At 47.6% G+C, this 26649-nt stretch overlaps 1 protein-coding gene and 1 long non-coding RNA gene across 26 annotated transcripts in view; one reads left to right on the top strand and one right to left on the bottom strand.

Annotated features, from left to right (window-relative positions):
* Window positions 1-25931, top strand: part of KIF9 (kinesin family member 9) — a 45770-nt gene extending 19839 nt beyond the window's left edge. For 12 of the 25 annotated variants that reach the window (XM_021068713.2, XM_084988252.1, XM_021068717.2 and 9 more), the window contains 13 exons: window positions 972-1036; window positions 3389-3466; window positions 7223-7291; window positions 8110-8214; window positions 9316-9371; window positions 10147-10237; window positions 10754-10887; window positions 12402-12593; window positions 14294-14508; window positions 17675-17851; window positions 18152-18267; window positions 18951-19055; window positions 25640-25931. In XM_021068713.2, the coding sequence (XP_020924372.1) occupies window positions 972-1036; window positions 3389-3466; window positions 7223-7291; window positions 8110-8214; window positions 9316-9371; window positions 10147-10237; window positions 10754-10887; window positions 12402-12593; window positions 14294-14508; window positions 17675-17851; window positions 18152-18267; window positions 18951-19055; window positions 25640-25690 (1454 nt within the window). In that variant the 3' untranslated portion in view covers window positions 25691-25931. Of the gene's footprint in view, window positions 1-971; window positions 1037-3388; window positions 3467-7222; window positions 7292-8109; window positions 8215-8394; window positions 9372-10146; window positions 10238-10753; window positions 10888-12401; window positions 12594-14293; window positions 14509-17674; window positions 17852-18151; window positions 18268-18950; window positions 19056-19167; window positions 19888-25639 lie in introns of those variants that run through there. The other 13 variants (XM_084988251.1, XM_084988254.1, XM_021068712.2 and 10 more) reach the window with 5 other exon arrangements.
* LOC110256229 (uncharacterized) lies at window positions 548-18423 on the bottom strand. Its single transcript, XR_014823157.1, has 4 exons — window positions 18126-18423; window positions 15122-15266; window positions 9734-11817; window positions 548-672 (listed from the first exon to the last, which is right to left on the bottom strand). It is a non-coding gene; the product is annotated as an uncharacterized LOC110256229 (long non-coding RNA).
* Window positions 25932-26649: the final 718 nt, after the last annotated feature.

Here is a 26649-nt window from a genome sequence, read left to right as displayed (position 1 = left end):
TTTTCAAAGTGACCTCAGACACACCTGAAAAGACAGTCAAGCATAGTGCCCTCTCCTGTCACCCATAACATGCTGTTCTGTTCACTCCTCAGAACCAATGCTAAAGCTTTTGCCTCTATTGGGAATACCTTCTTGTATCCCCTCATCCCTGAACCACTGGCAGAATCCTTCATCACCTTGCAGACCCAGGTGGAGGGCCTCTCCCATGACATCTTCCCTTCCCTACAGCCTCCTAGATTAAATAGCAGGGGCTGTGTCTTCTCATCCTTGTGTTCTCAGGCTTTCTCCTTGGGCCTGATGGCAGAGTGGGTTGGTGTGTGATTATTAATTGAGGGCTCCCATGAGCAAAGCCCTGGCCCACAGGCCTCTCTCCTGCCCCAGGCCTCGTCTCCTCTGCTATTCCCCTGGCTCTTCTTTTAGGTACATTTGGCAGCCTCTCCCTCTTCCACTTGCCCCCCAGTCTTGTGCATGCTTGCTTGTGTCCTCTCAGACCCTGTCTCAGTCAGCTAAGGCCACTATAACAAAAGACCACAGACTGGGTGGCTTAAACAACAGACAACTATTTCTCACAGTTGTAGAGGCTGGAAATTTCAGATCAAGGTCTGGCAGGAATGGTTCCCGGTAAAACCTCTCTTCCTGGACTAGAGATGGCCATTTTCTCACTGTGTCTTCCTGTGGCAGAGAGAAAAAGAAAAGAGAGAGACTTTGAAAGAGAAACAGAGCTCATGCCTCTCTTCTTATAAGGGCACTAATCCCATCATAGTCCCACCCTCATGACCTCGTCTAAACTTAATTACTTCCTGTAGGTCCCATTCCAAATGCCATCACATTGAAGGTTAGGACTTTAACATATGAATTTTGAGGGGACACAAACATTCAGGCCACAACAGACTCCCCTCACCAGCCCCAAAGGATTCTCTTGGCAGAAAATGTACATGGTTCATGGCCCTCCTCTGTCCTGCTTTCTGCAGGGGGAAATTGCAATATGGTCCTGGTGACAAACATCTATGGAGAAGCTGCCCAGTTAGAAGAGACGGTACGTAAAGAAAGCTAGTGCAGCCAGGTTGGCCCTGTCCTCTGTAGGCCAGGGCTGGGTAAGCTGGCACAGTAGCCACAGACATGGTCAAGAGTGGAGGGGTCCAAGGCATTAGTCTGAGCCAAAATTGCCAAGGGAGGCCCAGCCAGGATCTAGGTACCAAGTACCAAGGGGCAGAAGCTGGGTAGAGGAAGGGGCAAGGCAGGGGGGCAAACTCAGCATGGAGGCCTATGTGAGAAAAGGCTGAGAGCCAGCTTTGTGGGGCAAGGACTATGTTTCCTGGGGTGCTGCTCCTGGGACTTGGAATAGAGGAGGACAGCTGATTCCTTGTTCTTCAGAATCACACTTTTAAAAATCTTGGAAACAACCCAGGGGTCCAGGTTGTGATTATAAGGCAGGTATGAGCAGACCTGCCATGTGCAATGTCGTGGGGTGAACAGCTCTCTACAGATGAGTCATATGTAGCCTTGGGCCTTGAAGTCCCAACCTTGGCCCTAAGTAATTGGAGAGGCCCATGGAAGTGTCCTTCAAAGGAGGGGGGGTTTTTCTTGAAACTAGCATGAGGAAGGTGGGCACTGAGCTGGCATGGTGGTAGGGAAATCAGAAATATTCCTGGCAGAGGAAACTGTGGGCCTGATGGTGTGGTACATGCCAGGAACATCTGGCCACTGCAGCAGGGAGCTCAGGAAGGAAAGGAAGAAGAGGGTGCTGGGGGTTGAAGGGCCCTGGTGGCCAAGCTGAGGCCCTGGCTGTTCTCCTGTAAGTGGCTGTGGTTGTCGCCGGGTTTGAGTAGGGGAGGGCTGCAGCCAGAGGACACAGGCGACCTGGAGAGGGAAGTTTATGAGAACCAGAGGCAGGAATATGGGCTGAGGCAGTGACAGTGAGACAGGTGAGTCCACATAGCTAGGCACTCAGGCTGGGGCTCCTTACCTCTCCTCTCCACCCATCATAAATAAATAGGTTTAGACATCTCTCCCTAGACTTTATTCAAATGGGGATGTTTATGGCAAGCTTCAGTCATCTGGAGAACCCACTAAGTGAAACAGGTCTCCTCCAGGAACACTGCAAGGCCAGGTGCCCCTGCAGGGCCTCCCAGCTTTGTGCATGCTTCCAAGGGGAGTTATTCTGCCATACACCTAGAGCCCTGGGACTTGGGAGGCCAGGGAGGGGAGCTTCAGCTGATGTGCAGGCAGCATCCCCAGAGAAAGGCTTCAGGAACCTACTGGTCTCAAAGTATAACAAAGCATGAGTAAACTGCAAGAATTCACTGAACCCGTGTGAATATTGGGCCTCCTGGCTGCTTGGTTAAGAGATATGTCCTCTAAGAATGTGGATAACCCTCTCTTCCCTCATCCACCCCTGAGGTGGTCACCACACAGGAAGCAGCTCTCCTGGTACCTGCTGTCCCAGAGGCTTGTACCCACACTGCTTGGGATCTCTGCCCAGGACTGGGCCCCCAGAGCCCTGAGGAGCTGCCAGAGGGGTCTCAAGGGTTTGGGAAAAAGGCACTTTGGGGGTATGGAAGCCCATGATTCTCTTTTCTGAATGTTTTAAAACTTTAAAACTGTTCCTGTCGTGGTACATGTTGCTTTAAGCAGTGACTCTGCTTGTGTGTACAAGAGAGTCGTGGCCACACTTGCTGCTGTGCTTGCAGCAGGAGAGTCTGATTTCACCGCACACAGAAGCAGCTCCAACTATAATGACAAGAGCCTCTTCCAGAGGGCTTACTGTGGGGCTACTTCTGTTCAGAGGACATTATACATTTCAGTATTAAGTCTCCCAGTGATCCCATGGGGCAGGTCTCCCTGACTTTACAGAGAAGTTATAAGACCTGTCTGAGGTTGTGCAGTTGGTCAGTCAGTGGCAGAGCCCTTAACTCCTAGGCTAGGTTGCCCAAAGGAAGAGCCCTTTCTGACCTTCCTTGGGCTACTTCTGGGTGACCTATCCCCCTCCAAGTCAGCTTCCCCGTTTCAGGGCCCAAGACAGCCAAACATGGTATGAGGCTGGGATGTTAAGGCCTGCTTTGTGCCACCACTGGCTCTTCCTCAATGCCAGGGAGCAGCCTTCCACTCCTCACAGAGCATTGGTGCAGTGGGACACAGTATCAGGGCTGTTTCCCAAGTGCTTGCTTCTGTGGCTGCCCCATGGGCCCCCAGCCATAATTACCCCTGGCGGGCTGTGTCCCCAGAGGGAATCAGGCCGGACCCCCAGACGTCACTCCATGCATCCATGGAGCATTCCTCTCTTCAGGGATACTTGTTTCCTAGTGGACTCCTTTTACCTATTTTGTAAATATCTCTACTCACAAGTAGTTGGCCAAGAACATAGAGGTCTGCCTGATCTGTTTTTCAGCTTTCTTCACTGCGGTTCGCCAGCAGGATGAAGCTGGTCACCACTGAGCCTGCCATCAACGAAAAGTATGATGCTGAGGTACTAAAGGGCTTGTGGTAGGCATCTCACTAGGGGAAGATGTATAGGTTTGCTGCCTGGCTTCCCTTCATGCCTTGACCAAAGACACCATGCAGTCCTGAGTTGGTCTCTCGCCACTGCAGGCCAGTGTTTAGAGTCCCTGGAGATCCCTTTGGGGGCTGCAACAAAGGTGAAAGAGCTAGGTCAGCCTCCACCCCATCTTATATGTGGAGCTTTAAGGCCTCTGAGCACTCTGGGCTTCTGCACGAGCATCATTAGAGCTGTTTTCCAAGCTAAATCAGTGTGGACCGTCTCTCAGATCCATCTGGTTAGGTCGAGACAGAACCTCTTTCCTCCCAGCTTTGAGTGATCCTTCTCAGCAAGCAGAGCTGACCAATTAGGGGGAACGTTCAGTATCACCATTAGCCAGGGAAATACAAAGTAAAAACTTAGAGGAATTCTACTCTCAGACTAGCAAAAACTATACATTTTCTGACAATGCAAAATGATGGTGAGTATGTACAAAAATGCTTATTTATTTCTGGTCAGAGTGTAATTGACAACCATTGTGGAGAGCACTTTGGCAACATTTAGTAAAGTAAAAACACATTTACCAGTAATTTGGCTTTCCTTTAAGATGCTTACAGGATCAGAGTTCTCATTGTGGCCCAGGGGAGACGAATCTGACTAGGAACCATGAGGTTGCAGGTTCGATCCCTGGCCTTGCTCAGTGGGTTAAGGATCTGGCATTGGTGTGAGCTGTGGTATAGGTTGCAGACGCTGCTCAGATCTCACGTTGCTGTGGCTGTGGTGTAGGCTGGCAGCTGTAGCTCCGATTGGACCCCTAGCCTGGGAACCTCCATGTGCCGCGGGTGCAGCCTGAAAAAGAAAAAAAAAAAAAAAAAAGATGCTTACAGGATCATAGTTACTGGAGACAGGAGCACATGTGTACCCTAAGCCCATGACAGACTACATTTTCCAGACTCTTAAATCCTGAAAAAAAAAAAACTGTCCCTGGGGCTCTATGGATCTAAGCCATTGTTTGGAGGTTGAACAGGTAGTAGAGCTCAGGGAAGTGGCTCTCAAATTTGAGCAGGCATCAGAATCACCCCCCTGGCTTGTTGACCCATAGGTCACTGAACCCGTTCCCAGAGTTTCTGATTCCATAAGTCTGGGGTGGGGGCTGAGGATTCAGATTTCTCATAAATTCACCACTGCTGCTGCTGCTACCATTCTGGGACCACCCTTGGAGAACCATGGGCTCAGTAGTTAAGAGCCCTGGCCCCTGAATTAGGCTGTACTGGTTCAGCAGCCATCTCTTTCCTTCATCAGCTGTATAGCCTCAGGGAGATTCTTATTCTTTCTAAATCTCAGTTTTTTCATTTGTAAATTGGGGGAGTAACAAAATCCACTGTTAGATGCTGTAAAGAATAAGATAATGGATAGAGACCTTGTAGCACAGTGATCAGGAAATGTTAGATAGCACTGTACTCATTTCTTCAGATCAGCAGTGTCACTCCTAGGTATATAATATAGTCTAGTGGCATTCTCACACATGCACATGAAGAGATTTACAGAAGACAGTGCTGCACTGCTTATTGTAATGGTAGAACCCAGATTTGGACGCTGGTCATGTGTCTTGAGTTCAGGCTTTGTGCCTTTGTTTGCCACAGAGCCATCAGGGTACCAGGACCCCTTGCTGCAGACAGGTCCCCAGTCCTGAGAAGCAGCTGTCAGGGGCTCCCTCCAGTGGCCATTTTTTGACAGCTAAAAGAAGTCCTGTTCACAGTGAAGGTTCTCAGCATGAAGTCCCTTGTAACTCTTTTTTTTTTTTTTTGTCTTTTTTTTGTCATTTTTTTTCTGCCATTTCTTGGGCTGTTCTCGCAGCATGTGAAGGTTCCCAGGCTAGGGGTCCAATTGGAGCCATAGCCGCCAGCCTACGCCAGAGCCACAGCAACGCGGGATCCGAGCCACGTCGGCAACCTACACCACAGCTCACGGCAATGCCAGATCCTTAACCCACTGAGCAAGGCCAGGGATTGAACCCGCAACATCATGGTTCCTAGTCGGATTCATTAACCACTGAGCCACGATAGGAACTCCCTTGTAACTCTTATATGAAAGACATAGGACAGTATTTATCAAATGTTAAATGACTTAGCAATCCTTCTTCTAGAAATGCATCATTTATTTATTCAGCTAAAATTGATGGAGTGCTTACTATGTGCCAGCCACTTTTTGAAGCACTTGGGATGCATTAGTGTACCAATAGAAACCCAAGTCTCTGTCTCTGAAGAGCTGACAGTCTGCTGGGGTGGGAGAGATAGATATAATCAACATGAGAAATAGCTCAATTCTAGATCCTGCCATTTGCAACAATATGGATGGAGCCAGAGGACATTATACTAAGTGAAATAAGCCAGACACAGAAAGAAAAATACTGCATGATCTCATATATGGAACTTAAAAAAGTCAAAATTGTAGAAGCAGAGAATAGGGCGATGGTTACCAGGAATGGGGCAGATGGGGAAATGGTGGTCAAAGAATGTAAATTTTAGTTATAAGATGAATAAGTTCTTGGGATCTTATAGTTTGGTGACTATAATAAATAATACTGTACTTTTTACTGAAAATTTCTAAGAAAGTAGATCACAGATGCTCTTAACCATGCACACAAAAAAACGGGCACTAGGCGAAGAGATGGATATGTTAACTAGCTTGCCTGTAAGTAGTCATTTCACTGGATACATGTATATCATCTTGTATACCTTAAATATATATAATTTTTCTTAAAACCAAAGTAGGTAAGTTCTAGAGCTTCATGTCCCAATATAGTAGCTGCTACTCAAATGTGGCTGCTGAAATCAGTTAAAATTAAATAAAATCAAAAATTCATTTCCTTGGTCATACTGGTCACATTTTAAGTGTTCATAAGTTTTATGTGGCTTGTGGCACAAATACAGAACATTTCCATCATTACAGCAAGTTCTCTTAGACAGCACTGCTCTAGGGTATGTGCTATGAAAAAATTAGAGCAAGATTTTAAAAAAGAGTGGTGTGGGTGTGGGGAGGGGATGGCAGTTTCTTACATGGGGTGATTGAGATGTTCCTGTTTAGAAGCTTTTGAACGAAGACTTGAAGGAGGTGAGGGAGTGAGACTACCTGGGAGAAGTGTCCCAGGCAGAGGGGACAGTCAGTGCAGAGGCAGAAGTGTACCCATTGGTAGGAGGGGAGTGAGCAAGGGGAGAACAGTAGGAAAGAAAGTAATGGGGCCATTCCCATAGAGCCTGGTAGATCACTGTGTTATCCTACACAAAGAACGAATTGCTTGCAACATTATTTGTAGCAGCAATAAATTGGAGGCAGCATACCTGATTATCAGTGGGGAATGGTGATGCACTGCACCTGAAGGCATAGACTTCACTGAGGGGGCTGTTACCCTGGTAGACTGGAAATAGCCTGGAGCTCTTGGAAGTTGGGGGTTGAGGCGGCCCTAGGGGTGCCCCTGCTCACTCTGTTCTCAGTCTCCTCTTGGTAAGAGGCGGAGGCCAGGGGACTTCTGAGACCCCTCAGAGCCTAAACTCACCGCATTGGGGAAAAGTCCCTAGCAGGGAGGGAATTGTCCAAATGCTAAAATCACACTCCACGGATTACCAGGAAGGGCCAGGATGTCCAGGCACATGATAGGGAATTATAGGCTTGATGTGGGAGAGGCAGGATGGCTTCTCTGACAGTCCTTCCTGCTCCACCCCACCCCTCAATATGTTTCCTTGGCAGCGAATGGTCAAGAACCTGGAGAAGGAGCTAGCACTGCTCAAGCAGGAGCTAGCCATCCATGACAGCCTGGTAAGGGGCTAGAGGTGGTGGTGGTGGGTAGTGGCTAGAATGCTAGAGGGACTGGGGTCAGGGTACTAGGTGGGCAGAGGGACTAGGTGGTGGAGGAGGGGGTCAGGGCAGGGATGCTGGATTGGCAGAGCCTAGTAGGGGGTAAGAGGGATTGGGTGGACAGGGGGCCAGATGGGTAGGGGGCCCAGTGGACAGGGAGACTGGAACAACAGAGACTAGGGGTGGGGCAAGGGGCTGGGGGACCCGGGTTGTCTGGTGGGCAAGGCAGAACGGGAAGATGTGGGCAGGGGTGTCAGATGGTCAGGGAGCAGAGCCAGGAAGTAGGCAGGAAGATGAGGGGCTGGAGCCAGAGGTCTGGCAGTTAGGGGTACAGGAGCCAGCATCATGATAGGTCAAAGCCAGGGGAAGTAGAACAGGCTGGGTGATGGGGGAGGAGCAGCAACAGGGAGCCTTGAAGGTAGGGGGTTGTGGCAGGAATCCTTCAGTAGCCTGAGCTGATGCTCATGGTCCAGAGGGGCCTCAAGGCAGAGGCAGCCCCCCTCCTCCTGTGGCCTTCATCCTACAGAGTCTGCTGAGACTCAGCCAGCAGAACCCCTTGGTGAGAGTTACAGGCTCCATGCTTGCCACTTTCTTTCCCTGCTCCACCTGGTTATCCCTTGCTGACCTGCCGGGACCTGGTGATGAAGGGGATGGAGTCAGATTCAGTGGCCAGGGTCTATGCCCATCCTCCCTACTTTGGTTCTCAGAATGATCCCTGCCATCCTTGCTTGGGCTCCAGTGCTTGGAGCTTAACAATATGTTCCGTATCCTCTTCCAAGGCCAACCGCACCCTTGTGAACTATGACCCCATGGATGAAATCCAGATTGCTGAGATCAACTCCCAGGTGCGGAGATACCTGGAGGGGACACTGGACGAGATTGATGTAAGGAGCCCCTCAGGACCACCATGCCTAGGGCCCCCTTCTCCTGGGCATACCCAGATGCATGCTGTTCTACCCTCAGAACCTCATATTGAAAGGGTACAGGGGGTTCAGGGTAGGTGGTGCTGGACGCCTGGCCTCAGAGGCCTTTCAGCCTACTGAGGCCTTGGCATCCATGTCTAGGGTTGCAAGGCTGTGGGTGCCTCATAGAGCGGCCAACAGCCTTAAGCAGCATTGGACACAGAGGAGGTGGTCCATCACCGGGGGCACCAGCCAGGACCCTGGAGCCAGGCTGCTCTGGATTGAATCCCAGCTCAGCTGTCTCTTGCTGAGTGACCTCAGGAAAACGCTTAAGGTCCTGTACTCTGGTGGCCTCACCTGTATGGTGGGGAGGGAAACCAAGCGGGATGAACTAAGATGCAGCACCTCAGGGACTTGGCTGTGCCAGGGCATTAAAGGATGATGGTCATGCTGACAGACCCCCCCAGGGCCCATGCTGGAGTGGGCCAAGGAGGAGGAGATCGCAGCCACACAGGGAAGGGCCCTCGGGGGAAAGATGCACTCTTGGGAGGTGAGATCCTCATCAGGAAGCTCATGGGCAGAACTGCCATCAGCAGGCCTGGGACAACTGAGGGGCAGGCTCTTCTGGTCTTCCTAGCAAGGGCACCCCTAGACTGACCGAGGCTTCAAGGGTAATGCTGGCAGTCTATAGGGCCAAGAGGGGGCTGATGGCCTTCCTCCAGCCACAGATGTGTGTGTGTGTGTGTCTGTGCCCACACAGAAAGGTTCGTAATGGAACCTTTTAGAAGCAAGAGAGAGCTAAGGACAATCAACAAGAACTAGAGCCTTTCAATTTAATAGAGATCTTCACTCAGAAAAGGTGATTTTTATAGACTCAGTAAATAGTTTAAAAACTATTCATCAGGTATTTCTCTCTTCTTGGGGAAGTCCTGACTGCCACTTTGCTCAGAGGCTGTTTGCAGATATTTTCAAGACAGAGGGTACAAGTGTTAGCCAAGGGGCCCTGGTTTCTCTTCTAACACAGGCACAGACTTGATCCCATGGTACCCTTGGTCTAACTCTGTCTGGCTCTGTTCTCTCCAGATAATCAACCTCAGACAGATCCAGGAAGTGTTCAACCAGTTCCGGGTGGTTCTGAGGTAAGGGACCTACCCCCATCCCACTCCTACTTCAGGCTGCCACTTTTGTTTCCTGTGGTCTGGATGCCAGCCTCCAAGTGCATCATCTTCTCTCTGGTGTGTGAGGAGCCAGATCAGAGTCTCTGGGTATGGCAGGCCCCTGGTATCCCTGATGGTCTCTGCCTCTGAGCTCTCAGATGCTCCTGCCCTTCCTTTTCCCTGAGAGAAATGGGGAGGATAGCCCTCCATTTGAGGGCTACTCAGAGAGGAGGCTATCCCTTGTTTCCTGAGTTTATTAATTGGATAGGAGGTCTTTTTGGAGTGCCAGCCCTGAATGTAGTCAGAGCAGGGCATTTCAATACTTCCAGCAGCCCCCTCCTTACCTCAGGAGGCATCTGCGGTTTATCTGGGTACAGACGTCCCTGCATCCTGACTGGCTCATGCCAAGTTGTAGCAGAAGCTGGGCACATGATTCCAAAGGGCCTGTAAGAGACACACAGGTGGGGAAGCACTGCTCTGAGGCAGGTTTACAGTCCTCGTTAAAGGTCATCTTAGAGCAGTTGGGCTTGGCACATATGGTGGCTCCTGCAGATTTGGGGACTGGACAGTGGGGTCCCTGCATTGGGGAGTGGGGAGCGAGCAATGGGCATGTTTTGCCTGGTTTGGTTCATGACAAGGGCTTAGTGCCATCACAAGGGGCCACACACAAACAACTTCTAACTCCAGTACTTGGTGCTTGACCCAGTATGTTCAGCATGCCCAAGGTGTGAGGGGTTCTTTCACTCTTGCTCCCAAGCCAACAGGAACAGGAACTGGAGTCTGCTTTGCGCAGGAAGTACACTCTCATAGACAAGAATGACTTTGCAGCCATCTCTGCTGTCCAGAAGGTAAGCCCAATTGCCTCTTACCAAGAAGATTCACATCCCCAGACCTTTCCAGAGGCCGTGAGTATCCTGCACAAAAGCAAATCTAGGATTGCAACAGATAAAGGTAACACCAGGATGAGCACGGAAGACCCACTCAAGAACAAACCACATATGAATTCAAAATGATCTTCATAGGAGTTCCCTTCGTAGCTCAGTGGATAATGAACCTGACTAGGATCCTTGAGGATGTGGTTTCGATCCCTGGCCTCCCTTATTAGGTTAAGGATCCGGCATTACTGTGAGCTGTGGTGCAGGTCTCAGATGCGGCTCAGACCCTGCGTTGCTGTGGCTGTGGTGTAGGCATTTAATAGGATGGTCAGAGACAGCTCTATTGGGGACAGCTTGAAGTGACATCAGCAGGAGCCACAGTGCATAGGATGAACATTCCTACCTGAGCCTTTGGTCCATGTACACCTGGGTCCCCAAGGGCATGAACCCTTAATCTAACCAGAAAATCTGTGACTGGCCTCTATCCAGGCAGGGCTCATGGACGTTGATGGCCACCTCGTGGGTGAGCCTGATGGACAAGGCTTTGGACTTGGAGTTGCCCCTTTCTCTACTAAATCTGGGAAGAAATCCAAGTCCAGAAAGACATTCAAAGAACAGTTCAGGTGAGTGACCTTCCTGCTTCTTCAGCTATTCAGCATCTGGCCCTCCTTGGCTGGTGAAAGGGAGGATATAAGTTGTCCTTCCCATCCCCCGGTATCTTAGTTATGGATGGTCACAATGGATGTCACTCCTGCTACTACCAGCAGCATCTGTGGGGCCCAGGCTGGGGCTGGTCACCTGTCATCCTCACAGCAGTTCCGTGAGGTAGGAGCTCATGTCCCCATTTTACTGATGAGGAAACCAAGGCTCAGAGAGAATTCATTCCAAGGTTATACCAGTGAGGAGTGGTAAAGTGGAAGTGAGAAGTTGGGCCAGCACTTGCTCTCTGGTACTGCACATAGAAACCCCACCCTGCACTGGGTTCCTTCTGTGACCCACCTGATTGACACTCAAGTCACCCCAAAACCCAAAATCATCCCACAGGCAAGATTCATTTGTGGGTACAAGGTGGGAAGAGTATCAAGTTTCCCTGAAGGAACCAGCCTCCCTGGGAACTGCCGTGTCAGGCTGAACAAAGTGCACAATCCAGAAATAATGCCTGGACTTACCTCCCTGCTCTGTACTTCTTTCACCCAAAGGGTCACCTTGTGTGAGGCATGAGAGCCTCTCTACCTTTGTTTTCTAATCTCTAAAATGAGAATGATAATAACAGCATCAAAGTCACTGGGGTGGTTGTTAATTGAGTAAATGCAGTCCCTATATTTGGAAAACCTCAACAGAAATGTGTTGTTACTGTATTATCAGTTGTGAAAGGACACAGGCCGGAGTTGATTGTAGAAACTGTCACATGTAGGACCAGAGTTGAATAGCAGGATGACCTGGCCTCCTTCTGCCTCTTTAGGAAGACTTGTCACACCCCTTTCCTCTCTGTTCTGCTGTCAGATAATCAGCGCAATAACAGGTGGCTCAAGGCTTGGTGTCCCAAGCCATACCTATTATAAGAAGAAAAAAGAAAAGGAAATAGTGGAAAGAGCTGTGAACATCTTCCCTTCGGTTCAGTCCTGCTCACACATGCCTCTTTGGGAGGGAGGACCCCAGGCACCATCACTTGGAGAGGGAGGGTGGCTACTTTCCTGGGAGCTGGTGTGGGCGCTGATGTAGGTGGGAGAGCAGGTCGTGGACTGGTCAGAGCATCAGCGCTCTGGGTGGGGACTTTGCCCCTCCTTCTCAGGGATGCCCAAGCGACTAATATCTCAACAGTCATGATGCTCCTGGGATCCCATGGCCCACCCCAAAGGTCCTCATGCTTCCAAACTGGAGACTGCCCATTCTTCCCAGGTGTCTCCTGCTGAGAATGTTGGAGAGAGGTCTTCTTGTTCTGATAAAAGGGAAAGAAATGCTCCCGCCCACCCCGCATCTGCATGTTTTCAGGTTATACTCTCTGCCCTTTGGCCTAGTTATATGTTCACAATAGGAGTTGAATGGGATGGGGCTTCTGGTGTATGAGTGCTGAGCAAGATTATTCCCTCAGCATCAGAGACACTGAGCCTGGGATCTCCCTGTCTTCTCCTTCCAGCTCCTCAGCAAGAAAGGAAGGTGCCAGCAGCCCTCTGAGTGGCAAGGACTTGGATGTTTCTACCTCCAAGACCCAGCTGACCCCATCCTCCAAAGATGGGGATGTCAAAGACATGCTTCTGCGGGACCGGGAGACCTCCAATATCGAGCCCTTTGCCGCAGATTCCCCAAGGGAGGAATTACGCCCACCCAGGTGACCATCTAACACTAGCTCTTGCACCAGACAGTGTGTGATCTTCAACAAAGAAATAGCTCCTGCAGATAGAAGAGAAATAAAATGAGGGTAATGGGCAAAGATTAGGGGCACTCTCCAAAAAGAAATATGATGGCTTATACACGTGCAAAATGATTCAACCTTAGGAGTCATCCAAGATACACAATTCTACATGGAATCATTTTAGACCCTCCAAATAACAATTATTTATTTATTATTTTTTTTTGTCTTTTTGCTATTTATTTGGGCAGCTTCCACGGCATATGGAGGTTCCCAGGCTAGGGGTCGAATCGGAGCTGTAGCTGCTGGCCTACACCAGAGCCACAGCAAAGCGGGATCCGAGCCACGTCTGCAACCTACACCGCAGCTCACGGCCACGCTGGATCATTAACCCACTGAGCAAGGGCAGGGACCGAACCCGCAACCTCATGGTTCCTAGTCGGATTCATTAACCACTGCGCCACGGTGGAAACTCCCAAATAACAATTATTTAAGTAATTAAATGTGCATATTTAAATAAGTAATATATTCAAAAGGTACAAAATTCTCAGGTATGAGACCCCTTCCTCCAGCAACCCAGTTCTTCTCCCTGGCGAGTCAGTAATTGAGTTTTTAGGAGTCTATCTGGAGGAAATAATTAGAGATGTAGGCAAAGATTTATACAAAAAGACTGTGACATTGCGTCACTAATTAAAAAGCAAAAGAAAAAATTTGGGGGGCACCTTCAATAGCTAACAATTAGGGAAAGGGTACTAAATCAGTTATTCTCTCTGCTTTTCAAATGCACAAATATGTACATGAAGAATTTTTCCCTAGCCTGTAAAAATTTCCAAACATCCAGAGAACTTGAAAGAATTGTATAGTGAACACTCTCTTGATTCTACAATTAGTGTTGCTATACCTATTTCATCATGTGTCTATCTTCATTTCTCCATCCATTTTTTAAAATGGATGTCAAAGTAAGTTGCAGAGAGTTCCTGTCATGGCTCAGTGGTTAACAAACCTGATTAGGATCCATGAGGACATGGGTTCAATCCCTGGCCCTGCTCAGGGTTAAGCATCCGGCATTGCCATGAGCTGTGGTGTGGGCCGCAGATGCAGCTTGGCTCTTGTGTAGCTGTGGCTGTGATGCAGGCCAGCAGCTGCAGCTCCGATTGGACCCCTAGCCTGGGAACTTCTACATGCTGCCCCTGTGGCCCTAGAAAGCAAAAAAAAAAAAAAAAAAGAAAGAAAGAAAGAAAGAAAGAAAAGAAAAAAAAAAAAAAAAGGAGTTTGCAGACAAATTACTTTCCCCTTCCCAGCACTTCATCTTATATCTCATTAACTAGAGTTCTCAAAAGTTTTTAATAGTTTGAAAGAATGCTTCTGTGAACAAAGATGTAAAATTATATATACTGCATGACCCCGAAAATTAAAAAATTTATCAAAGCATGGTTGCCAATAGGTAGTTTTTTACTTTTCCTTACTTTCCTCATTTTCTGTGATGGTCATGTGTCCTTGTGTACTGAGTAAAACAGAAATGAGGGAATGATTCCCACACACTTTAGCTCCTGTCTGGGGTAGGTGGTACTCAGAAATCTTGACCTTCTGCTCACAGAAGGCCCGGATAGGAAGAGAAGTGCCTGGTGGCTCTAAGACAGCTGCCCATTTTCCCCTCCTCTTCCCCCCTCTGTCTTCAGGCCCGGCACTCCACCCTGCAAGTCTGTGGCCTTTGAGGACTTTAAGAATGAGCGGGGTAGTGAGATCAACCGCATCTTCAAAGAAAATAAATCCATCTTGAACGAGCGGAGGAAACGGGCCAGTGAGACCACACAGCGCATCAATGCCATCAAACGGGAGATTGACATGACCAAGGAGGCACTAAATTTCCAGAAGTCCCTACGAGAGAAGCAAGGTAAACATGATGGGAAGATAGTTGGGGGACTATGGGATCTGAGTCATCCGGCTCAGAATGGGGCAGCCTTGGACACTCACTGGAGGACTGAGTTGGAAGGGGGCTAGTAGGGGATGTTGGGGTGCAGCCTTTCATCCCTGGGATATCACTTAGATCTTGTCAGCCTTGGTGAGCCACAAAGTCCTTCCCTGTCAGCTAGGCTCTGCCTATGGGTCCTACGTTATTGCATTATCTCAGACTTAGGTGCTGGACCTTCCATCTGATATGGGCTGCCGCCCCTGGAGAAACAGGCCTTTGGTCTTATAGATGCTTCTCCAGGAAGATAGGTGGCTGGCAACTCCCACCAGGCCCATGGGTCCTGGTGTGGTCTCCTCACTGTCCATAGTGGTCTCGTTAGGGTTGGGGTGCTGATCAAGGCATGAGAAGCTCATGAGGAGGGAATGAGAACATGGATACCAGGGCCAAGAGATTCACTGTCACTAGGACCATTCCTCATGTCAGACACGCAGCACCTGTGCTGGCCTGGCAAAATCTCTTCTCCTAAGGCAGGTGGTGTGGGGGGCCCCCTCAAGGTCAAAAAGCATGGGGAGAGTGCTCACCTGGTCACCCTTACCTGGCACCCTTGCTCCAATGACAGACATTGCCCACACATGCTCTGTTCACCCAGGACCCTCAAACTTGAGTGAGCCAAGGACTCATCTGGGAGGACTGATCAAGTGCAGATTCCTAGGCTCCAACCAGTGGCTGACTCAGGAGATCTGGAATGGGACCCAGAACCTGCATTTTATTTATTTTATTTTTTTATTTTTTTGTCTTTTTGCCATTTCTTTGGCCACTCCCGCGGCATATGGAGATTCCCAGGCTAGGGGTCAAATCGGAGCTGTAGCCACCAGCCTACGCCAGAGCCACAGCAACACAGGATCCAAGCTGTGTCTGCAACCTACACCACAGCTCACAGCAATGCTGGATCCCCAACCCACTGAGCAAGGCCAGGGATCAAACCTGCAACCTCATGGTTCCTAGTTGGATTTGTTAACCACTGCGCCACAATGGGAACTCCCAGAACCTGCATTTTAATGAGCGCCCATCCCGACATAAGGCAGTGGCTCAGAGGCCACACTCTTGTTCACAGACAGAGTACACCACCTGTTACTGGGCCTTCTCTTGCTAAATCACAACCCTATTCTAGGCTGGCTTTCACGAATGATCTCATTAATCATTAGGGCATCTTCAGATGGCACTTGGTTTTCTGTAGGTCAGGGAGATCATCTCACTCACAGGGCTTGCATTTTACTCATTTATTTCTCAGAAGGTAACTTTATTTCCAAATCCTTGGGGCCATTCTACTCATACTATATAGACCAAGCATGACACACAGTTCCAGGGAGCAAAGCCCTTTTTGGGTTTGGGAAGCAAAGGAAGGTGGGTGATGGCTCCAGAAATGCCCTCACCCAGAACCTCCAGAGTGAAGGCTTTGCAGGACCAGCAAGCACTTCTATGTCCCTTCTGCTCACTCCTTCTTTGAATACACAATCCCTTATTATATATTTACATATTTTAAATAACATATATGCATACTATGCTGATGTATCGCTTATTCCCCAATATACCTGAAAAATGGATATTTTTAAAGGATGGGATGAAGAAGAAATAAGCAATATTTTATAATATTTAGGAGTTCCTCCTGTGGTGCCGCGGGTTAAGGATCTGGTGTTGTCTCTGTGGCAGCATGGGTTCGATCCCTGGCCCAGCCCCATGGGTTAAGGATCAGTGTTGCCACAGCTGTAGCATAGGTCATGGCTGCGACTCAGATTCTGTCCCTGGTCCAGGAACTTCCATGTGCCACAGGTGCAGCTGAAAATTTTTATTTTATTTTTATTTTTTTTGAAAAATTTTAAAATACAAAATACATAAAATAAAATAAAACTGCTAGGTACCTTGACTGATAGCCACTTATCAGCCCAGAACGGTCAGTGAATTTGAAACATTGGTCTTTTGGGAAAGAAAAATGAAAAATGATCTTAAGTTCAACTCATAAGTTTTTTCTTTGGAGATAATCAGAAAATCTCTGGGTAGTACATCAGATGCTGTCACTCCCCATCTCAAGAGAGTACTGTAAAGATTCTATTCTGTGAAGGATTTGTGTCTACCAAAGTGACCACATTAGGATGGCCCATAGCATGCAGACCAGGTTGCTCTGCACTGAAGGTGTGGGCAACTCTGGACCTCCCCAGTGCAGACACCTTGAACTGGAACCCTTGCTTCTCCATTAATGGTGCCAGTGACACTTGATGTGCCTCACTTCTCCCGTGTAAATATCAGCATAAGTGCTAATGTTTTCCTCTAGTACCTGGGGACTGCCTTGTACATCATGGCCACATACTTTAGTCACAAAGGGGATTCACTTTCCAGGGGTCCTGGTAGTGGGTGTTGACATGATGCCTTTGCTGACCTTTCAAGGTGCTGTGGGCAGCGGACACAGCCACTGTCCACTGGTAGAGCCACTGTGGTGAGTGGCTCCAGAGATAGTTATTTTGTCCAAACCCAACAACCCTCATCAAACTGACAGACCTTAAAAGGTCCATGCAAAGAAACCATGAGCATTTGAGATAACTAATAGCACAACTGACCCCTCTCTTCCTGGAGCCCTCTGATAGCCACCTGACACAATACAGACCTCTGATGGTCTCTAACAAGAAGGTAGCTGGTAAATGCTGAAATCTTCAAGAATGTAATTTGAAATGTGGGTTTACATCTGCTCTTATTAATAAGGAACCTTGCCCAAGGGCCTTGTGGTACTAGCTAGCAGTGGTAGTTTGTCTATATAATCTACAAAAATGGTAAATATTTGTATAATAGAGGTGCTTACTGGATATCTTTGGCTAATGGGGTTTAAGATCACAATAAATGCAATCTCTCCCGTTTCCTCTGCCCACCCCTCTTGTTTGTCCTAAAAATGCCAGAGTGGCCCTCTGATCTGAGCTCCCTCTCCCCAAGAGACACATCTTGGTAACCTAGCCTCCTTGTGGCTTGTCCATCTCCATGATACACCCTGGCGCTTCCCCTGGGCTCACTTCATTTGCCAGCACTGTCCCTTCTTTCTAGCCCTTCCTCCCCACACCCCAGGTGGGCACCTCATTCTCTGATCTCTTCTATCCCCCTGCAGGCGAGTATGAGAATAAGGGGCTGATGATCATTGATGAGGAGGAATTCTTGCTGATCCTGAAGCTCAAAGACCTCAAGAAGCAGTACCGGACAGAGTATCAGGACCTCCGTGATCTCAGGGCTGAGATCCAGTACTGCCAGCACCTGGTGGATCAATGTCGCCATCGCCTGCTCACAGGTGTGCCATCTAGAAAGGATGGCTGGCCACCTGAGATTCCAGGAGGCACAGGGCAAGGCCACTGCCTGGGTTCTAGAAGCAGCTTCAGAACTTCTTTCCAGCAGAGGCAGCGGCTGGGAAGGGCTTTAGATGTATTTTTCTAGGACTGTGAGGGAGATGGAAAGGGTGAGACCCTGGGGTAGGAAGGGAACAGAGGGCAAGCCTGTGACAAACACAAGACAGACAGGCACACATAGACTTGACCTGCTCCCTCAGGGACTCTCCCATAACTCACAGTGCTATCTACCCATCTTTGTGCAGAATTTGACATCTGGTACAACGAGTCCTTCTTCGTCCCCGAGGACCTGCAGGTGGCACTGAAGTCAGGTGGCAGCATCCGGCCAGGCATGATGCCTCTTAGCAGAATTGTGTCTCTGGTGAGTGGCAGAGGGCAGGGATGGGGATGGTGAATGAGCATGGAGCAGTGGGCCAACCCCTGTCCTCTATTGTCTCCGCAAACATAGCAGTGTATGGACTGTTCCAAGCCTCTCCTATGGCTGGTCCAGGCAGGTGGGCACATACAGGTCTCTCCCCTGTGGTCAAGAATGAGGACACATGAAGTTCCCATTGTGGCTCAGCAGTAATGAACTTGACTAGTATTGCTGAGGATGCAGGTTCCATCCCCGGCCTCTCTTAGTGGGTTAAGGATCCAGCATTGCCGGGAGATGTGGTATAGGTCTCAGACATGACTCAGATCCTGCGTGGCTGTGGCTGTGGCATAGGCTGGCAGCTGCAGCTCTACTTTGACCCCTAGTCTGAGAACTTCCATATGCTACATGTGAGGCCCTACAAAAGCCAAAAAAAAAAAAAAAAAAGAATGAGGACATAGAAAACATGAGGTGTCGCTGCCTCCCTTCTGTAGTGGCTTGTCCTGCCCAGGTGGTAGTTACAGGGTGTCTGTGATAACACTCAAAAACATGGGGCTAGGAGATTTTGAGATATCCTGGGTAGAGTTTGCAAACACAGTGAGGGGCTGCTGTAATGCCCACGACAGGCTTCATCAGAGTAGATCCTGAGAATGTCAGGCTGAAGGGATTGTGTTGAAATGGACCTCTTCTAGGGAGAAGATGACCAGGACAAGTTTGGCCAGCTGCAGCAGACAATGCTGCCCGAGGGACCAGATTCTGTCTCCTTCTACAATGCCAAAGTCAAGACAGAACAGAAGGTAACTTGGGGGATTCATTTCTTCAGGCAGTTAAGGCCCCAGGGACCTCAGTATTAGGACATCCAGGATCACACTCCCTACTTGACTGACTGATTGATTGGCTGTCCTGCAGGATATGGAGTTCCCAGGCCAGGAATGAACTACAAGCCGAGTTTTCGACCTAGGCTGTAGCTGCGGCAACACCAGATCCTCAACCCACTGTGCTGGGCCCGGGGATGGAACCTATGTCCCAGCACTCTAGGGACACCACGATCTTGTCATGTCATAGCAGGAACTTACACTTCCCACTTTAGAGAGACAGAGAAGGAAGATCCCCACTGACTCTGATCCCCAACTCAAGTCCTGGGTCTGGGTTGGACCCCACAGAGGTCCTATACTATGGCCAGGCTTGGACACGGCTGGTAAGTTCTAAGCCAGCCCATGTATGGTTAACTTGCCAGGCAAGGGCCTAGGGATAGCCCAAGGCCACTGCTTATTGGGGAGAACCTCTCCAATGGAGGCCACTATGCACAGTTGGCAGGGGACCAGGGGACCACATACAGCCAAGGTGAAGCTGGACATGGCTTGGTGCTCTCCTCCCTGAGCAAATTGGGCTAGAGCAGAGGGTCTTTACTCTGCTGAGACTCAGCCTGGAACCAGAACATAGAAGACCTGTCTGCCCTGTGCTTTTCTGTGCCCAAGGCATAGTTCTTTTTTTTTTTTTTTTTTGTCTTTTGTCTTTTTGTCTTTTGTTGTTGTTGTTGCTATTTCTTGGGCCGCTCCCACGGCATATGGAGGTTCCCAGGCTAGGGGTTGAATCAGAGCTGTAGCCACCGGCCTACGCCAGAGCCACAGCAACTCGGGATCTGAGCCGCGTCTGCAACCTACACCACAGCTCACGGCAACGCCAAGGCATAGTTCTTATACAGCAGGTGGCTGCTTCACATGAGGTGATTGCCTAGGTAAGCTCATTCTTTTTAACTATTTTTGTGGCATTCATTTACACTTTATGCAGGTAACACATTGTTTAAACATAAAGAAGTGTGTGGAGTTCCCATCGTGGTGCAGTGGTTAGCGAATCCGACTAGGAACCATGAGGTTGCGGGTTCGATCCCTGCCCTTGCTCAGTGGGTTAACGATCCGGCGTTGCCGTGAGCTGTGGTGTAGGTTGCAGACGTGGCTCGGATCCTGCGTTGCTGTGGCTCTGGCGTAGGCCAGTGGCTACAGCTCTGATTCGACCCCTAGCCCGGGAACCTCCATATGCCACAGGAGCGGCCCAAGAAATAGCAAAAAAAAAAAAAAAAAAAAAAAAAGTGTGAAAGTACTAATACCCAGTTCCCCATCAGTCCAGCTCCTACCAGTCCTCTCTGACAAGGAACTGCTGTCACTTGTTTCTAGTATTTCTCCTGTTATCCTGCATCTCGCCTGTTCCACTCAACAGTATATCCTGAAGATCATCCCCTTTTAACCTGTCAGTACTGCTTTGTTCTTTTTCACAGTTGCATAGTAGTACTCCAATACAAGGATGTATCAGAATTCATTTAATGCATCTCATATCGAGGGATTTTAGGAGATTCTCTTTCTTTACTATGACAAACATTGCTGTGATAATTAATCTTGTAAAAATGTGAAGTCACACAGGAGTGAAAGGCAAATTTGTAGAAGTGAATGTCTTGGCCAAAATGATATTTGTGCTTTTGATGGCTAGTGCCCAAGTACCTGTCTAGAACTGGACCCATTGCACCACCCCTAGAGTACATATGGGATGCTTGCTCCCCGCAAGATGTAATATTCTACTTTTTATTTTTTCTTAATCTGAAAGGTGAAAAACGGTCTCCAATCTAGCCTTAATTTGAAATTCTCTTATTATCAGTGAAGTCAAGCTTCTTTTCATGTTTAAGGGCCATTTTAATTTCTTTAAAAAATTTTTTTAATGATTTTTATTTTTTTCCATTATAGCTGGTTTACAGTGTTCTGTCAATTTTCTACTGTACAGCAAGGTGACCCAGTCACACATACATGTATACATTCTTTTTTCTCACATTATCACGCTCCATCATAAGTGACTAGATATAGTTCCTGGTGCTATACAGCAGGATATCATTGCTTATCCATTCATTTTAATTTCTTTTCCTATAAGCAGCCTGTTCATAGTTTTGCCCATTTTTCTAATCTTCTTCTGATTAATTTACAGGAATTCTCAATATATCGGGGAGATTAGCTCTCTATGATATGAGTTACAAATATTCCCTTTTTATCATTTGGCTTTTGACTTTACTTATGGTGTTTTGTAGTTATTTTACTGATTTTCATGAAATCAAGTATATCAGTCTCCTTTTCTTGGCCTCTGGATTTTGTGCCGTAATTAGAAAGCCTTTCTCATGATTGAGTGCATTCTTTATATTTATAGTTAAACTGACCTTTACTGACTTTTTTTTTTTTTTTTTTTTTTTTTGCTTTCTAGGGCCACACCAGCAGCATATGGAGGTTCCCAGGCTAGGAGTCCAATTGGAGCTGTAGCTACTGGCCTATACCAGAGGCACAGCAACACAGGATCTGAGCTGCATCTGTGACCTACACCACAGCTCACAGCAACGCTGGATCCTTAACCCACTGAGTGAGGCCAGGGATCGAACCTGCGTCCTCCTGGATGCTAGTCAGATTCATTAACCGCTACACCACAAAGGGAATTCCTTTACTGACCTTTGAATATGTAGGAAAGAAGCTTGAGTGAAGGGGTTTGTTAATACAGATTTTGAAGGCCCCACAGAGTAGTACCTCTCACCCTGTGCTGTGTACATACATCACCAGGGGTCTTGTTAGACTGCAGATTCTAATGCCGCAGATCGAGGGTGGAGTCTGAGAGTCTGCATTTTTATTAAGTGCTCAGAATGTTGCCCATGCAGCTAGTCCAGGGCCACACTTTGATTAGCAGGTCATAGAACTCATCTGTAGGAAGCTCTTCTGTAGGGTCTTCTCCTTTCAAATCTGACCCTGGCTTTTCCCTGAGGTCTGCTCCTCCATCTATCTGTTCTCCTCCCTCTACATCTCAATTTCTAGCTCCAGTCTTGGCCCTGGCATGCCCCTGTTTTCTAAGACTTCACAGCTCCAGTGCCCAATGTCACCTGACTACTTACTCTGTGTCTCTCTGGAGGCACAGATCCTAAATAACTCTCATATGTACATCCTTGATTCAGTCAGCTGTGGCTTGGGGCAGGGTTACCTGCCCATCATAGCTGCCTGAGCTCACTCCTTCAGCAGCAGAGAAAATGGTTTTATCCAGGCAGCCACTTGGCCTTAGCTGTGAGCATGAAGCTTTATTAACCTTGGCCCCTGAAGGAAGGCCCAGATCAGTGGACAGGACCCTGTCCCTGCAGGAAGGCAGGGCTCCATGGGGGAGAATGGAGTGTGGTCAAGTAGGGGTTGACCACACTCCAAAAAACCAAAAAACCCCAAAACAAAAAACAGAGAGCCAATGCAGAGATCATTTAACTGTGATCATCATAAAGGATCTTCCTCCTCTGACCATTTCTAAGGGATACAGCCAGAAGGCCTGTCTCTTCTGGGCTCAAGGAGGGGACATATGACATGAGGTAGGGGTCCAAATTTATTCTTTTGCATGTGGATATCCAGTTTTCCCAGTAGTAGTTTTTTTTTAAAAAATGATTTTTATCTCCATTGAATTGTCTTGCTACCCTTGTTGAAATTCAACTGACCATAAATGTGACTGAACTTAAGCTCTAGGAGTGCTGCATATATAAGATGAAATTAGGAGTTCCCATTGTGGGTTAGCAACCTGACTAGTATCCATGAGGAGACGGGTTTGATCCCTGGCCTTGTTCAGTGGGTTAAGGATCCACCAATGCTGCAAGCTGTGGCTCAGATCTGGTATTACTGTGGCTGTAGCTGGTAGCTGCAGGTCCAATTCAACCCCTAGCCTGGGAACTTCCATATGCCACAGGTGCAGCCCTAAAAAGACAAAAAAAAAAAAAACCCAAAAAACCCAAAAAACCAAAAAACCCCAAAACAAAAAACAGGTGAAGTTACTTTCCTCCTGAAAATGTTTGCACCTTCTTTGACCATTAGCTATGGGGCATTATCAACCCAGCACCATTTTAATCTCTTTCAAGATTTCCAGCTTGATAAGGGATTGATATCCAGAATATATACAGAACTTTTTTTTTTTAGGGCCGCATTCGTGGCATATGGAAGTTCCCAGGCTAGGGGTTGAATCAGAACTACAGCCGTTGGCTACAGCGGGATCCGAGCTGCATCTGCGATGTACGCCACGGCTCATGGCAATGCCGGATCCCCAACACACTGAGGGAGGCCAGGAATCAAACCCGCATCCTAGATACTAGTCAGATTCGGTTCCACTGCACCACAACAGGAATTCCTAGAGAACTTCTTAAAGTCAACCAAAAAACAAAACCCAATCCAAAAATGGGCAAATGACTTGAATAGACATTTCTTCAAAAAAATACAAATGGACAATAAGCACATGAAGGATGCTCAACATAACTATCATTAGAGAAATGTAAACCAAAACTACAATGAGATACAACCTTACACCCATCAGCATGGCTACTATTAAATAAATAAATAAATAAATAAATAAGTGTTGGTAAGGATGTGGAGTAACTGGAAACTTTGTGCACTGCCGGTGGCAATGTAAAATGGCCAGTCACTTTAGGTGAAATGAGCCAGTCACAAAAAGGCAAATACTGTATGATTCCACTTATATGAGGTAGTTAGAATAGTCAAAAAAATAATAAAGATAGGAAGTAGAATGGTGGTTTTCAGGATCTTGGAGAGTTACTGTTCAATGGGTATGGAGTTTCAGTTTGGGATGAAGAGTTATGGAGATAGATGGTATTGATGGTTGTACAACATTATGAATGCAGTTAATACTAGAGAACTGTACACTTAAAGATGGTTAAGATGGAAAATTTTATGTGTATTTTACTACAATTTAAAAAATGTAAAAAATACAGTATACTGCTATGGAAAACAGTATGGTGGTACCTCAAAAAGTTAAAAATAGAATTACCATATAATCCAGCAATTCCACTTCTGGGTATATACCTAAAAGAATTGAAAGCTGGGTCTCGGATTTCCCATTGTGGCTCAGGGGAAATGAATCTGACTAGCATCCATGAGGATGCAGGTTTGATCCTTGGCCTCACTCAGTGGGTTAAGGATCTGGCGTTGCTGTGAGCTGTGGTGTAGGTTGCAGATGAGGCCTGGATCCTGTGTTGCTGTGGCTGTGGTGTAGGCCGGCAGCTACAGCTCTGATTCGATCCCTAGCCTGGGAATCTCCGTGTGGCGTGGGTGAGGCCCTATTTTAAAAAAGAAAAAAAGAAAAAAAGGAGTTCCCGTCGTGGCGCAGTGGTTAATGAATCCGACTAGGAACCATGAGGTTGTGGGTTTGGTCCCTGCCCTTGCTCAGTGGGTTAAGGATCTGGTGTTGCCGTGAGCTGTGGTGTAGGTTGCAGACGCGGCTCGGATCCCGCGTTGCTGTGGCTCTGGCGTAGGCCGGTGGCTGCAGCTCCGATTCAACCCCTAGCCTGGGAACCTCCATATGCCGCGGGAGTGGCCCAAGAAATAGCAACAACAACAACAACAACAACAACAACAACAACGACAAAAGACAAAAAAAAAAAAAAAGAAAAGAAAAAAAGATGAAAGCTGGATCTCAAAGAGATATTTGTATACCTGTGATCCCAGCAGCAGTATTCACAATAGCTAAAATATGGAAGCACATGGACCCCTCCCTCTAGATAGACAACCCTCTTCTTTTTTTTTTTTTTTTGCTATTTCTTGGGCCGATCCCGCGGCATATGGAGGTTCCCAGGCTAGGGGTCTAATCGGAGCTGTAGCCACCGGCCTACGCCAGAGCCACAGCAACGCGGGATCCGAGCCGCGTCTGCAACCTACACCACAGCTCAGGGCAACGCCGGATCGTTAACCCACTGAGCAAGGGCAGGGACCGAACCCGCAACCTCATGGTTCCTAGTCGGATTCGTTAACCACTGCGCCACGACGGGAACTCCAACCCTCTTCTTTTTTAAGCCTGTCGCAGGGGTAGAGGAGGGATGAATTGAGAGTTTGGGATTAGCAGATGCAAACTATTATATATAGAACGGTTAAACAACAAGGTCCTACTGTATAGCACAGGGCAATAATGTGATAAACCACAATGGAAAAGAATATGAAAAAGAATGTGTATATACATATCTATCTATATAGATATAGAAATATGATATCTCTATATCTATAGATATAGATATCTATATGTATGATATATATATAGATATAGAAGATATCTATATATATATAGATATGTAGATATATATGAGTCACTTTACTGTACAGCAAAAAGTAACATTGTAAATCAGCTACACTTCAATAAAAAAATAAAAATGAAACAAAACATGCCTGACCAATCATTTAAAAACAGTTTAACACACTTCTCTGAAAGAATGAGAAACATTGAATGAAACATTATTTCTTACAGAATTGGGCTGATCAGAGGGAATCTTTGTCCAAAATGGTGATAGTTAAGTTCTAATCAATTCCTGTTTTCTCCCCTTTTCTGTGTCCAGCACAATTATTTGAAAACCATGATGGGCCTTCAGCAGGCACATAGAAAATAGGGACTCATGGCCAGTGCCTCGAAGGACAAGACCTCCAGCAATTCCTGCCTGCTCTAGTGGAGCTACCAAAGCACCTGCCCAGACTCCACCCCCTCACTCCAAGGCTGGGGCCCAGCCCAAAGAAAATATAATGAACTGCCTGCCAGGAGGAATAGCCTTCAAAGGACACCCATGGCTATCTTTTGGTTTAAATTCACTGTCTTATACGCAGGGACAGGATAAAATAACTCTCTAGTCTGGACTTTTAGTGGTTATCCAAGAACTTTCTTTCCTATCTGGGAGATTGTCTTCTGTATATAAAGGTGGGATCCTAACTGAGTCTTCAGTAAGAAAGTGAAAAAGTAGCTCAGCCAGGCTCCCTCTGGCAAGCCTTTGTCCCACCAGTCAGCCTCTTTGCTGTCCCCGATGGCCTTCCTGGTTCTCTGGCTCCCTCAGATCTTTGGTTCTCTTGGGAAATCCTTTCTGTGTTCCCTAGCCAGTTAAGGCAGGTGGCCTTCCTTCCTCAGCAACCAGGAGAGGATGGGGCATAGGTAAAAATGACTGAAAGTCAAGATTTTTATTTCAAAATAAGAGGCTTAAAATGAGGTCATTCCTACCATGAAGTTAGCATTGAGAGCCCCATGGTGGGAAGCCGTCTGGCAAGGAGATTGCAGAGCCAGTACCAGATGGAAGACTGAACTAATGGCATCTGTCCAATCAAAGACCCTGTGGTTCTGTTCTTCAGCTCATCAATCAGTGGTCAGATGTGGGTTTTATTGAAGAAAGCCAAAAGGCTTTCCTTGAGCTCTCTGCCCTCCCTCTGGCCCAGTCCCTTTCTCTTTCACAGACTGGTATGTACACAGTATTCCTGAAATAGCTCTCAGAGACTCCTACTATGCCAGGGCTTCCTGGAGTTCATTCTCCTTGATGACGCATGGGGGCTGTCCCTGATCAGCATTTATGGTGTGCATACAGCCTTG

The sequence above is a fragment of the Sus scrofa genome, chromosome 13 (assembly GCF_054392235.1).
Source record: "Sus scrofa isolate SSC_HxYL_T2T_F1_AM1 chromosome 13, Sscrofa_HxYL_maternal_Yorkshire_Landrace_v2.0, whole genome shotgun sequence".
NCBI lineage: Eukaryota > Metazoa > Chordata > Mammalia > Artiodactyla > Suidae > Sus > Sus scrofa.
Note: the sequence above shows the minus strand (reverse complement) of the source record. Positions and strands in the feature narration are given on the sequence as shown.